Source organism: Abramis brama (genome assembly GCF_963993115.1).
Source record: "Abramis brama genome assembly, chromosome: 13".
NCBI lineage: Eukaryota > Metazoa > Chordata > Actinopteri > Cypriniformes > Leuciscidae > Abramis > Abramis brama.
The window spans coordinates 25,312,357-25,326,769 of record NC_139975.1 but is presented as its reverse complement, the minus strand read 5'-3'; the positions used below and the strand labels follow the sequence as shown (position 1 = coordinate 25,326,769).

Sequence of the window (14,413 nt, the reverse complement as noted above, 5' to 3'; positions counted from 1 at the left end):
AATAAATGTTAAATGTACAATAAACATGACTTTAGTTTTTTTCTTAATAAATGCCTATTTATATAACCATACCTACCATTATTTTAGTTATATTCAGATGCACTTTAAAATATTGCATAAGACCCTGTTAATTTAACGGTGTCCAAATATGTTCATATTCCTTGTACTTGTACGTTTTGTGGTCATGAAGACGAAACATTATTTATTCTATTCTTGTAAATTGTTTCAGAAGATTTGGTCTAACTTAGCCTATATTCCCAATTAAATAAAACCATGCGCAATCTTTAATTTGAAAGATATGATCTGTTATTAAACTGACTCCAACACATCTAAAGAATATTTTCAACTTTTTTAGTTTGTTTGGCAATTTTTCATCCATAAACAGAAATTTATGGGCTCACTTCCTAAACTCTCTCACATTTTCTGATTGAGATAGACTCACCTCTTAAAACTTTTAGTTTAACTAGCAATGCAAAATGTGATACATTCCTGAAACAACATTAACAATTCGTTTGTAATGGCTCTGTTTTTCAAGTTTAACCAGCTTTCTCTCATATTTTGATTTTTTTTTTTTTCTGATTATCTATTGTTATTGTTTCCCTATAAAAATGTATGGTTACCCCTTTATCTTTCTCTTTATCCCTTGTCTTTTTTATCCTCTTGCAAATTATTCTTAATACGCTGTAAAAAATAAAATAAAAAAACTAATTAAATATGTATATATTCCTGATTTATCACATTTTTTCTTTAGTCAACTCAATTTAGATAATTCGAGTTGCTGTTGATTAAACCAATCTCCTTCATTGTATCAACTCAAATTTTATCAAAATATAGACAAGGTTACTTACTTTTTTAAGTTAAAGCCACAATAATATTTTAGGATATATTTGACACTTTACATACCAATGTTATTTAACTTTAATGTTCTCCTGAAGGTGTTTCTTGAATAAAGAAGGTTAAAAAAAAGGTTGAATGATGAAGAGCTGTAAGATCCCAGAGTTAAACAGCAGAGGACGCCAGCAGCATCACGAATCATCACATCTAACATAAGGACGGTGATCAGTCAAACATCACAGGCTCACAACAATAACCACAATGTAAATCCCGTCCTGTTCTTTTAATGTCATGCTGCCTGTGAAATGAAGTAGCCTGCTTATCCACTTGCACACCTCTGAAATAACCCACGCATGTAGCACTTCAAATCTCAATAATCTCACTGTCAATAAAGGTAATACCAGAGGAATGACACACATCAAGCACGAGACTAGGTCAGAAAACACACCAGTCTAAACACTGCCCGTTCTCAATGAATAACTCAATGCCAAATTGTAATTGAGTCACCGAATCCGAGAAAAAAACAATACATTGTCTATGTTGTTGGTGACAAAATAAACGGCGGAATTATGAAATATCTGTCAGGAGTGTAATTCCTCCCAGCTTTGTGGTTTCAGAGTCTCGTGGCAGGGTCCTTCACTTCAGAGAAGATGAATCAACAGTGAATCATTGAAGAGGAGGAGAGAGAGAGAGGGACTGGGGGAGGAGGAGAGGCCGGGGGACAGAACTTTCTCTCAGGCATGTGTATAAAATCACTTCAGTCAGTCACTCAGTCAGTTTCATCGACACTCACCTGGATATCAGAGCACGCGCCCGCGCGCGGTCACCCGTCAACTGTCAATCACTTCACGTGCTCACTTTCTGCTCTAGAGACTTTATTTAGGCTACTGTGTTTATTTTTTTTTTTTTTTTTTTTTTTTTTTTTTTACATTCACACGACAGGTATTTTATATATTTCTCTTTTTATAGCATTCCAGGCACGCGCAGACTAATCCAAGTTTAAAAAAAAAAAAAAAAAAAAGCTCTGGGAGAGTTTACTAAATCACCGGGCGGCCCACGAAAACAACAGGGTTCATTTTATTTCATCAAAAACTCCTTCAAAACCTCAAGAAGAATAAACGGATCAGAACGGAAATAAAGGATTTTTTTCCAATTAAAATGCGTCGCTGGAAAGGTAAGTGATGAGCGACTTTGGCTTTTCACAGTTAATTTTGGTAGTTGACAATTATTATTATTGTTGGATAATTATGAAATATAATTATTTAAATATAGGCTAATTGTTTGTTACTTTCGGAGCTTTAGAGTCCACAATGTCTGTGTGTGTGTGTGTGTGTGTGTGTAGCCTATGTTTACTAAATTTGTTTGCAAGGTCGCCAGAAGGAGAAAATAGAGTGAATGCATCTTTAGTTTTCTTGCGCATGTGATACTGTTTTCTGTTCTAAAAACAATTTCAAAAGCTCTCAAAGATTGATTCCCTGAAAGTCTGCTTTTGAGAGGCCTAAGCATTCAGTGCAGCAAAATAAGTGAATTTCGTTTAAGCAAGTTAACGAAACCTCTAGCTCGGAAATAGCTTTGCTTTTCGTGTAAAATAATCGATTAAATTGTTGCTCTAAAGGTCAGTTATTTGTATTTGCATATATGCTATAGCCTATGTTAAATCAGTGAAACTTGAAGGTGACGTGCTGACGTGTAATAGGAATTTTCAGATTAAAATTACACTTTAAACAAGAGTGTTGTAACATGACTAGCCTAAAGAAACTTGAGTTTATCCAGTTTCTTGTGAATTTCACAAAACACATTACATGATAAAGAAAGTGAAAATGGATTATAGAAATTACCTGTGTAGCCTATACACTGTAAAAAAGTTACATTTTAAGTACAATCAACTTTGATGTTTAAGTCATTTCAACTTAAATTACATCAAACTAACTTAAAAGATGAATTGAATCTTGTATAACTTCTAAAAAAGTTGAAAATTGCTTAACTTATTTTGTTGAGTTAAAGCAATGTAAAAACATATGTTGTCATAACATATCGATCATATAATTTTTACAGTGTTCAGAGATTGTTTTGTTCTGATAATAAGTTAATTATTATAGGTTATATTTCTTTGAAGTAGGTATTTTTTAAAATGTTTTTTAAACAATTTTTGATTTTTTCACACTACAATGACTTTTTATAACAAACTATTACAAAGTATTTTCAAAAATATCAGTATCAAACTCAAAAACATGCTGGTTTCATAGTGAGAACATCTCAATAGAGGTGATGTTATTCCTAAACCCAAACTCTCACACAAACCTGTTGATTTCTGAAGATTTAAAGCGTTGAGCCTTTCAAATAGAAGACTTCTTCAAATGTCCTCGCACGCTCATTTTGTCACGTTTCACCACATTTCCATAATTCTGTTCCCCACGAGCATAACCAAACCTGTGCACACACACATACACATACTAAGACTACAGTTATGCTTCTCTTCTTGTTCTCAAGTGCATGTGGTTCATAGGGCAAGCTCGCCCCTGTCTTGTTAACCGACACTGATATGAGAAAGTACATGATTCATGTTAGTCAGGGTCTAAACACACAAACCCACACACATACACACCACCTGTCTTCAGGGAGCCTGTGAAAAGGAGGAAGAGTGTGTGACGAAATGATGCGATTTACGCCTGAACAAAGCAGCAGAGCAGTCTGTCACGCTCACACACACACATTCTCTTTTTCCATGTTACAGTTCAGTTTGTCCCACATGCACGCTTGCCCCAAATGCATATACACATGCATCTATCACACACAGCCCAAACTGCCAAATACACTCAAACTCACACAGATGGTTTCGGAAAAAAAAGAAGCCCCAAACCATTAACATGTCACAGCGCCCCATGCATTTGCATTTTAATCCAAGCAAAGATGCGAACAAGACAGTGGGTTTTTGGGGAGGAGAGAGAGAGAGAGAGAGAGAGAGAGAGAGAGAGAGAGAGAGAGTGTATAAGCGAGGTAGAGGGATGAAGAGCTTCAGGAAGTGCAGGGCTTAAGGAGAAAGAGAGAGATGGAGTGATGGAGGAAAGGAAAGAGGGTTAACACAGCCCAGATTCCCTCTAAAAGAAAAAGCAGAGAGCGAGCACAGGGGAATGATATAAAATGAGTTGGTCACGGTTTGAACAGTTACACATGCTGTTTACATTTTTCCCAAATTAACATGGCCCCTCGCTTCACCAAGCCCCTTTCTCTCTCCCACTTCTTTCTTTCTTTCTTTCTTTCTTTCTTTCTTTCTTTCTTTCTTTCTTTCTTTCTTTCTTTCTTTCTTTCTTTCTCTCCATTTCTTTCTTTCCATCTCTTTCGTTCCATATTTGATCTTCTAGATTGGACGTGCAGATAGTTGCTCTTCATTTTGTTATATTTATTTTCAAGAGCGGGTCGTTTTGGGAGACGTTAAATGAGAAACTTGAGTCAGAGAGATGGGGAAATGGTGAGGGGGGGGGGGGAGATAATTAAAAAAAGCAAGAGAGAAAAAAGGAAAGGTAATTACAAAGTGCACCCGAATCGGGCAAAAAAAAAAAAAAGCATGAGAAAAAAGATCAGAGATGTGAGGAACGTGCAAACGGAAAAAGTGAGGGTTTTTGTTAACGCAGGTTTTATTGTCCATTCCTGCTTTGTTCTGAAGGTCCTTGGCAAAGCCGACAACGTTTCAGGCCAACTTCCATCGATTTAAATTTCAAACTAAGTATCCTCGGGGAGATTGAGGAGTGTATGTCCCCTTGTAGAGATCACGGAGAGCAAGTGTGTGAACGAGCGAGTGAAACCTGGTTTGATGTATCTAGAAACGATTGACGTCCATCATGTATGTAACGGATGCATTTATATTCTAACATCCTTCTGAGTGCCCTGCATGTTAGTTTATATGTGTGTGTGTGTGTGTCTAGTCAGTGAAGGAATGCACTTTTGATTGAGTGCAGACTGCACATAAATCTCTTCTTTAACTGTACACAGACACACAACATGACCCTGACCCCCTTCACAAACACACACACTCGCTCATGAATATGAAAGACTAGCCTCTTTGTGCACTGAACTGACCAGCCCATCATATGGGCAATATAACTTTATATGATGTGATAGAAGGGAACATGTTTTATGATATTGCACCATAATGCTGAATTCTTGGTATTGTTGACTGGAGCCTCCAAGACTCGTCTGTTTAGTGTTAACACAGAGGCAACAAATCAGTCAGAAGATGGAAGGCGAGAGGCTACGTGTGCATGTGTGTGAGACGGAGAAAGACAGCGCAACTGACTGATATACCGATTTGACATCATATCATTGCTGCCAGCTGTAGGCTCTATGCAAAGACACACACACACACAGAGAGAGAGAAAGAGAGAGAGAGAGAGAGAGATCTGTCCTAAAGCCGTGGTTATTCAATAAAGTCGCGGGGGATTTGTTTCTGGGGTTATGTAAATATGCCAGTGCTCTGTTTTAGAGCTGTTGTGCTTACATCCAAATAAGCAATAAGAGAGAACAACATTCTTCATGTGATTCTCGATAATATCTACTATGCCATGAGAAAAACAGCAGTTCACAAGTCAACTGAGAGTTAAATTGTTCTATTATTATTGCTCAAATGTATGGAACATAGGAATTAAACGCTGTGATTGATTGAGGAGATTTGTGATCAGATTTACGGTTTCTGCCCGGTGACAGTCATCGAATTACTTTTGTACAGGCAAATCCCACTCATGTTTTCTTTATAATTATGGATATCATAATAATGACGTTATTAGTATGTGGCGCCTTTACTTTCACAGGAAAGAGAAAAAACAAGATCTCTTCAATATCGAGATCTTCTCCATTTTTTTTCCCAGAGAAAAAGACCCTTGTAATCGCATATGTTTCTTAGAGTTTCAGAAGAGTCCTCAAAAGTCTCTCGAAGCCAAGATACCAAAGTCTGCATTCATAATTTTTAAATCTCAATATAAACTCAAATATTTCGTATCAAATTCTAATGTCAGACATTATTTTAAAGCTTTAAGATTTTAAACTTATTTAAAAAAATAAACGTTCCAAAAGATGAAGCCATAAAGAACCGTTATTTATATATTGTACAATAAAAATTGTCTATCACTATTACTCCTCGTAAATATAAAACATTTGAGTCCATGTTAACGCTTTAAAAACATCACAGAGAATTCCACTAAGTCTCCTGAGCTCTGAAAGAGAAACCTTGGAGCAATAAAATGTTCCTCGCGGTACTCTTATCCAGTTATTTGTTGGAACGAAAGACAATTATAATAAGAATAAGATGTCAGTCAGTATTTATAAGACTTTAATGGATGATGTTGGTGGATCTCTTTTCTTATTTGTTATATATAACACACAGAAACATGATTCAATATCTGATGTTTTCAATAAGCCGATTATGTTGGATCAGGATTTTGGATCCATCGGAGATGCACTGCTGAACTCTTCCACTCCCGACTACGTATCTTCCTGAAAGACTTTGACGATTATTGTGACCTCGGGTTGAGGAAAAGTTTTGTCAGGAGTGTGTGTGTGTGCGTTTCAGGTAGCGTTTTAGATGAGAATTCTTCCCTCTTGAAGGAGAATGAGTGAATTAGAGTTGAAAGAATGGGAGAGGAAAAAAAAGGAGAGGAACGGAGTTGAAAAGAAAAACTGGCAGGGCTAATCGAGGTTAATAAGCTGTTGTTATTTTGGCCGGGGGCAAAAAAGAGATAAACCACTTTAAAGAAGGGTAGGAAACATAGGCGTGTGTGTGAGAAGCGAAAAGACTTGACAGGAGGAATATGAGGGGAAGGAGAGAGAAACAATGTGTGACAGCGAGACAAACGTGAGATCGTGATGAAGAGAGCTGGGAGAAGAAAGGATTGAGAAAAAACGGGGATGATGGGGGGGTTCAAGAAGAGGAGACGAACAGAGATAAAAAGGAAAAGCAAAGGGGAGGAGGTGCACATATTTCACACCTGTTGAAAACACAATGCCTCAAACAAGTAATTACACATCTCTGCCATGTTCCTCTGAATGCTTAACACAAAAAAGAAAAAGAACAGAGACACTGGGCGAGATGTGTTTGGGCCGGATGACTCCCTGAGGCTCGCACACACACATAATAGGAGCACTGTGTGACCCTTTTCGAAGTCCGAGGTTCGTTCTCATTCGCTCCCATTTTCCCAGCGTGATTTCTGAGGACACTGGTCTAAAAGGGTCTCTGGATGGGCACATTTACACACACTCACGCACAACACCAAATGTAACAAATGCACTGGTCTGTGTACAGGCATGTATATACACATAATCCAAAACAGAAACCTACAAACACACTCCAAAACAAAAACATGTCCCAGAGTAGAGGACCACACACACTCACACCCCTGAGCTAAAAAAAAAACCTTAAAAACCTTTAAAAAAAACACCCACACACACACACACAAAAAGTACTGTGCTATTTGTCACATGATAAAACTATAGATATGGTTGAAAATGATGACTAAATTTATTGACACTTTCTGTTTGACAAACGTTATAGAATGTTTAAAGGCATTGCAAAAAATAGCTCAGAAAGTTAGGTTAGCTCAGCGCTAGTTCACACAGAATGCGTTTTTGCTGTTAAAAACACGAGTTGAGTAGAGCGAAAAAAGCGCAAGGTCTAGAGACGAGTTTTTTGAAAAAAATATTTGAACTGACTAGCGTAGCATACAATGGTCAAATGTGTCCGTCTGGCACGTGTTTACATTGAAGAACAATGGAAAAGTAGCGCAGTGAAATGAAAAAATGCATTTATTTGATTTTATTTATCATACCAGGAACATATCAAAGCTCACATGAACTATATACAGACAGATGGCATGAAAACTGTCCGCATATAAACAGAGAAAAAAGCAAAAACAAAACAATAACATAGAAAGGAATATGTGGAATGTGGAAGGGGAGAGAGGGAATGTAGGATGAAATGAAAAAATGCATTCTGTTTGAACGTTAAGACCTGTCCATTGAACGGTTCTTTGAGGAACTGAAAATGGTGGAAACTTTTGGAATCTTTAGTGTTATTTAATTGCAACTTTCTTTGAAGTTTTGTTATTTATGTGTTGACTTAAGGAGAATGTTAAGTATGGATTGTGTTCAAATATACGTTTGGGGCCATACTGTAAAAAGTGTAAAAATCAGTTGACTTAACTTAAAAAAAGTGAGGAAACCCATTACCTTAAAATGATTAAGTAAATAAACTTAATGCGTAATTGAAAAAATTAAGTTATGTGGAATTGTCAAGTTCACATAACTTAATTTTTTCAAGCACGCATGAAGTTTCTCCACTTTTTTTTAAGTCAACTGATTACTTTTTACAAATAAATAATAAATAAATCTCATTAATGTATTGTGACGTACATCTGACAAAAAAAAAAAAATTACAAGGTCAAAAAAGAAAGAAAGAAAGAAAAGAAAAGAACCATATGCAATAAGATCAATAAGATAATAAGATCAATAACATGCATTAAAATTTTATGAATGCATTAATGCATTAAACTATTGCAGTAAGGGGCATTTTAGCAGTAAAGATATATGAAAACATATCGGTATAATGTACTGTATGTCAAATTTATTTCAACCTTTTATGGCCCGCTTCAGTATGAACATAAATCCCTTTAATAATCCTGTGCAGAACTTCTCTCTCTCTACAAACAAACTGTACAACAGGCCAGTAGCAGAAGCAGTGCCAGACATATCCGCATGAAACTGTAATCTCTATAATCAAAGTATAACATAAAACCAACTGTTTAATTCTGAATACCTCAAAAGAATTAGTTAAAACCACTATATTACAAAAATGACGCACCATAATCTCTGTGAACTCTTATAAACCAAACATTTATTCAGAGCTGATTACAGACAGATTTTCTCTGCTTCGTGTTATTCCTCAAACAAAATCACAGTCTTCATTTGTGTTATTCGAGAAATAACAAACTTATTACACTGTAAAAAATTATATGATCGTTACATTATGACGTGTGTTTTCACTCGTCAAAATAATTTAAGCAATTTTCAACTTTTTCATAAGTTATACAAGATTCATCTTTTAAGTCAGTTTAACGTAATTTAATTTGAAATGCCTTAAACATCCAAGTTGATTGTACTTAAACATTTTGAAATGGCAACATGGAACCAAAACAATTGGACATTATATCGTCAATTGTGCATTTTGACGGGACTTCAATCGCTGTTTTCACTGCTTTGTATTCCAGTTGCTGAGGTTGCTGTGCTGCTGTTTTTGGTGGGGTGTGTTCAGGCGCTGGACCGCACACTCATGCTGTCCAATGAGAGGAGCTCGATAGAGAGAACATACGAGCTGACCAAATACCTGGACCACCAGCTGAAGGAGATCAGAGACACCTACGTGAGTCACAATCTGTTTGTGTGTGTGTGTTTTATCAGTGTGTGGCGATGAATGACGTTTTTGTTTATAGATGTTTTCCTGTGGATGCTCTCGTCCTCACTCTCTTTTTATCTCTTTTGCCTCTTCCTATTGTGATACATGCTCTAGTTTTATAATAAGCCATTTTAAGTATCTCGTAACTGACCTAACTTTTGCCAGCTAATGGTGTATAAAGACCCTTTTAAATGGTTTGATAGTAGTTTTGTTAACTGTGTTTATGTGTTTACTTGCTAATGAAACAGCTTTTGAAACAGTTCAAGTTGAGGTGGGACAAACCAGGGCATGTCCTTTTCATATTACCTAGTCAATATCCTTTAGTTATTAGTCATCCTTTAGCATGAAATGAAAATTCACCCTATATGTATATTATAAATCTTAAAGGGATACTCCACTTTTTTTGGAAATACATTTTACAACTCCCCCAGAGTTAAACAGTTGAGTTTTACCGTTTTTTAATCCATTCAGCCGAACTCCGGGTCTGGCGGTACCACTTTTAGCATAGCTTAGCATAGATCATTGAATCGGACAAGACCATTAGCATCTCTCAAAAAAATGACCAAAGAGTTTAGATATTTTTCCTATTTAAAACTTGACTCTTCTGTAGTTACATCGTGTACTAAGACCGACAGAAAATGAAAAGTTGCGATTTCCTAGGCTGATATGGCTAGGAACTATACTCTCATTCCTGCGTAATAATCAAGAAACTTTGCTGCCGTACCATGAGTCCAGCAGGCGTAATGATATGACGCAGCGCCAACAATTAATCCGTGCATGTTTAATTTTCTTCCTGTGAAAACGACAGACTTCTCCCTGGTGAACTATGCAGGACTTCTCACATCATTTAGTCGATTAAACCCGTCCCTGCATGCTCACGTTCATCTGCCTCCACTTGTGAGTGCAACACCCAATGCATAGAACCAAGTAACCAAGTTTCTTTTTCAATATCCTATTTCACTCGGATGTACATCACAATACAGAAGAAAAGATTTGTCACTACTTCCATTTCTTCGCAACTTTAAAGGGATAGTTCATCCAAATTATGAATATCCTGTCATTACTAACTCAGCCTCATGTTGTTCCAAAACTTTTCTTTCTTCTGGAAAGATATTTTGAAGAATGTTGGTAACCAGACAGTTTTTTGGTTACCTTTGACCACAAAATAAAGAAAGTCGTAGAGGTTTGAAACAACATGAGGGTGAGTGATGAGAGAATATAAATTTTTAGCCAACAAACATGCCAACTAAACAAAAACAAACAACCAGCATACCATGACTTGCTACTTTCTAGTCAGAAGCAGATGGCATTTCATATTTAAAGGGATAGTTCACCCAAAAATGAAAAATCTGTCATCATTTACACACCTTCAGGTTGTTCCAAACCTGTATTCATTTCTTTGTTCTGTTTGAACACAGAGTAAGATATTTTGAAGAATGTTGGAAATTTAACAGTTCTGAGGCACCATTTACTTCCATAGAATTTTTTTTTTCTTAACGTGGAAGTCAATGGTGCCCTAAAGCGGCCTAGTAACAAACTTTCTTCAAAATATCTTCCTTTGTGTTCAGCAGAACAAAGAAACTCATACAGGTTTGGAACAACCTGAAGGTGTGTAAATGATGACAGAATCTTCTAGTACACACTCTTAAAAATATAGGAGAGCAACAGAATAATATTTTGGTTTCCCCAAAGAACCTTTTAGTGATCAGTTCTTAAAATAATAATTTTTCAATAATCTAAAGAACATGTCCACGATAAATAACATTTTCTGCAATGGAAAGTGTTAAATGTTCCTCATGGAACCATCAATGCCAATGAAGTACCTTTATTTTAAGGAGTGCTCTAGCGTGCAATTTTGATTTCATGGGGTCTTGAAGTGCCTAAAAGGACATCTAAAACCTGACAGAATCAGTGTAATTGTTTTCTAATATCTCTCCTCATCTCTGGTCCTCAGCTGTCGTATCTCGGGCCTCCATTCAGTGATCCCGGCTTCTCTCCTCCACGTCCCAACAGCTCCTCTCTGTCCGTGCCAAGTGCAGCTACACGCGTGGACTTGTGGCGCGGGCTGGAGAACGGTGCCCGTCTGGCACAGAACCAGCGAGCGTACAGCATTCTCCTGTGTGCCGTGAGGGAGCTGGCGCGCTCCACCCTGTGCCCGTACCTCCAGAGCTCTCTCCTGCACTTCTGCTCCGGCCTCAGCGGGTTACTCGGCTCAATATCCGGCCTGATGAACGCCCTGGGCTACACCAACCTGCCACCCTCCACAGGATACGCCACGCCCGTTCAAGGATACGCCCCACCCATGTCGTCACAGTTTCAGGGCGTGAGCGAGAACAGCCCCGCCCCTCTAAGGGGTTACGTGCCTCGAAACAAAGGTGCTCACACCGCCTCCGGTGTGAGAGAGGGAACGACTCGGGCGGATCTCAAGCGGGACAGAGAGAGGGAGAGGGGGAGGAGAGGGAGGAGGAAAGAAGGAGAGAGTTGGGTCGCCAAAGAGGAGGGAGAGAAGGAGGAAGGAATGGAGAGATGGGGGAAAAGGAGAAGACTGCTGAGCATGGAAGAGGAGAAAATGATCAAACTGAACAACATGAACTACACAACTTTAAAAGTTGGAGACGGATACCGAAAGCAGCCCCTGCTCTTTTCCTCGCCATCCCTCCATCCTCGTCGATCTATCCGTTCCCTGCCGTCTCGCCACGATGGTCTCTCTCCTCTCTCGCTCCTCTATCAGTACGGAGGGCCGGCCACTGAGGTTCACGCTTTGCTGGCGGCCCCTGTGCTGTCATCACATCCCACTCCTAATGACTTCTCCCGGAAAGTCGAGGGATTTTGGGTACTGCGGGAGCTGCAGAGCTGGCTGTGGAGATCCGCGAAAGACTTCACCAGACTGAAGAAACGGCTACGTGCTTGAGAGAGAACAAAGGCTCGGGTCTAAAACCTAGTGAGCTGCCTCGCTGCCTTCTAACAACTTGCGGTCACATTAGCGAAATTTCATGGACAAAAAAAGGTTGTCTATTGTCAATAGTGTAGCGATGTATGAAGGACAGCTCACACAGAAGTCACTTTCAGACCTAGCAGTTTTCTGCAAACCACATGAACAACTAGAACCTGTTGAAATTCCCAATTGCATGGATTCCTTTCGAAATGACTGGATTTCACCCACAAAAATATGCCGAACAACAGTAAATGTGGCTTACAGCATCTTAACAAGGATGATTGAAGCCTTATAAATGAATGATCTGGAACACTCCACATGGAAGATCCAACTGATTCCAACAGAGTTTGATGATAGCTTGTTGCTAAGCAAACAACATGACACTCCAATCAGAATAAAAAGCACAAAATGCACACATTTTAGGTAAAATAGTCAGGCAGGCAGTTACTGTGAACTTTTGATACTTTTCGACATTGAATGAAACATACATGTTTTAATTGAGATTTCTAATGCTTCAGCCACCATGTTTAATTTATTTTTTCACTAGGCTTTTAGCAATGCATTCCGGGATTGTCTTATTTGCGAAGAATGCTGCCTCATTTTGGTCAAAACCAAATGCCGTCCATGTCAGGAGCTTGGATATGATGCCTTAAAATGCAGCCTGTGGAAGCAGCTCACTAGGTTTTGGAACAGAGCAGAAGTGTGTGTGAAACAGATTGATTCATGCTCTGTGGATGGGGATCTAAGGACTTCAGATGGTCACGCTTTGCACTAAATCACCAAACAGAAAAGAGCCGCCAGTACGTCACAGACAAAGGGAAGAGAGCGCTCATTGAGAGAGCGAGACGTGATTCAGCAGAAGGAAAGTGAATCATGTTTGGAGTCATGCAGTAGTGAAAGGGTCAATGGGCAAAGTGGAGGAAATGTGGCATAACTAAAGAGACAATGGAGATTTTTTTTGCTGCCTCACAAACTGAGTCAGTAATGCCTCAATGACACTGACTCGTCTTTTTCCAGACACACACAAATACACACCTACACATTTGGAAACAAGTGCACAAATCTGATGCTCAGATGGTGTGTGTACGAACAAGTGACCATGAAAGTATATTATTCAAAAAGGTTTATAAAATGTTTGGGGCATGGTACCATGGTAATACTGTTTTCTAGAAATGTACAATGAGAATAGCATGGTGATTTTTGTAGACACATGCAGTACTATGTAAATACCATGGTACATGAATGTGGTAATCACATGGTATATATCAAAGTACCACAGTATTACTATGTTTTTTGGCCTGATACCATGATAATACTATGTTTTCTGGAAGTATAGAATGGTAATACCATGATATTTTTTTGTAGGAAAATGTGGAGTACTATGTAAATACTATGGTATGTGAATATGGTAATCATTCAGTACCATAGTATTCCCATTTAAAAAAAAAGATAACAGTATTCTTGAAGGTTCATTTGGGTATCAGGGAAATACCAGAGTATAATATATGGCATTTACATGATACTCTAGTGATACAAAAAAGCACAAAAAGTACCATAATGTGACATTTTTGTGGAGAAAATGTAAATACCATGGTGCGGGAATTTCAGTACCATAGTATTTGATTTTTAACATAGTTTCATGGCAATCAGTCAGTACCAATGGTATGTTTTTTTGACAAGGCATACCATGGAACTAATTGAAATAGGATTTAATATAAATACCACTGTATATAAATATGATAGTCATACAGTCCCATAATATACTATAGTATTACCATTCTTTTACCATGTTACCACCACAGAGCTTTTTTTTTAATAGATAAGGGATTCTACAAACATGAAAATTAGTTCTAATGCAGATGAGAGGGTGTATAAATATGAGTGTTTGTGTACAGTCTGTACATTGATTTCTGTATGTGTGTATATGTCTGTTATATTTATTTAATACTATTTATTTCTCTGGGGTATGACATTATGATGTCACATGTTTTTTTGAGAGTACAAAAGACCTTTACTGACTACACTTTGGGTGTGTGTGTGTGTGTGTGTACTGTTACCCCTTGAGGAAAAACCAGAGGGACTGGGAGGATAGCGAGTTTTATTCGACTGTCTGAGCGAAATTTATGACCACTCCGTTCTTTCATGTAATCCCACATCCTCTCATCCCTCTCTTCCCCTCTATCTCTCTCTCACGCCTCTCCTCTTCC

At 38.0% G+C, this 14,413-nt stretch overlaps 1 protein-coding gene across 1 annotated transcript; it reads left to right on the top strand.

The window, feature by feature from the left end:
- The first annotated feature begins 1,910 nt into the window (after positions 1 to 1,910).
- On the top strand, positions 1,911 to 14,175 carry clcf1 (cardiotrophin-like cytokine factor 1). Its single transcript, XM_084132651.1, has 3 exons — positions 1,911 to 2,008; positions 9,087 to 9,238; positions 11,226 to 14,175. The coding sequence occupies exons 1-3, from the start codon at positions 1,993 to 1,995 to the stop codon at positions 12,180 to 12,182; spliced, it is 1,125 nt and encodes a 374-aa protein (XP_083988777.1). The 5' UTR covers positions 1,911 to 1,992; the 3' UTR covers positions 12,183 to 14,175.
- The last annotated feature ends 238 nt before the right edge of the window (positions 14,176 to 14,413 follow it).

Coding starts and splice junctions, on each gene's coding strand:
- clcf1 (XM_084132651.1), top strand. Junction 9,239..11,225: donor AGGAGATCAGAGACACCTAC/GTGAGTCACAAT, acceptor TCTGGTCCTCAG/CTGTCGTATCTCGGGCCTCC.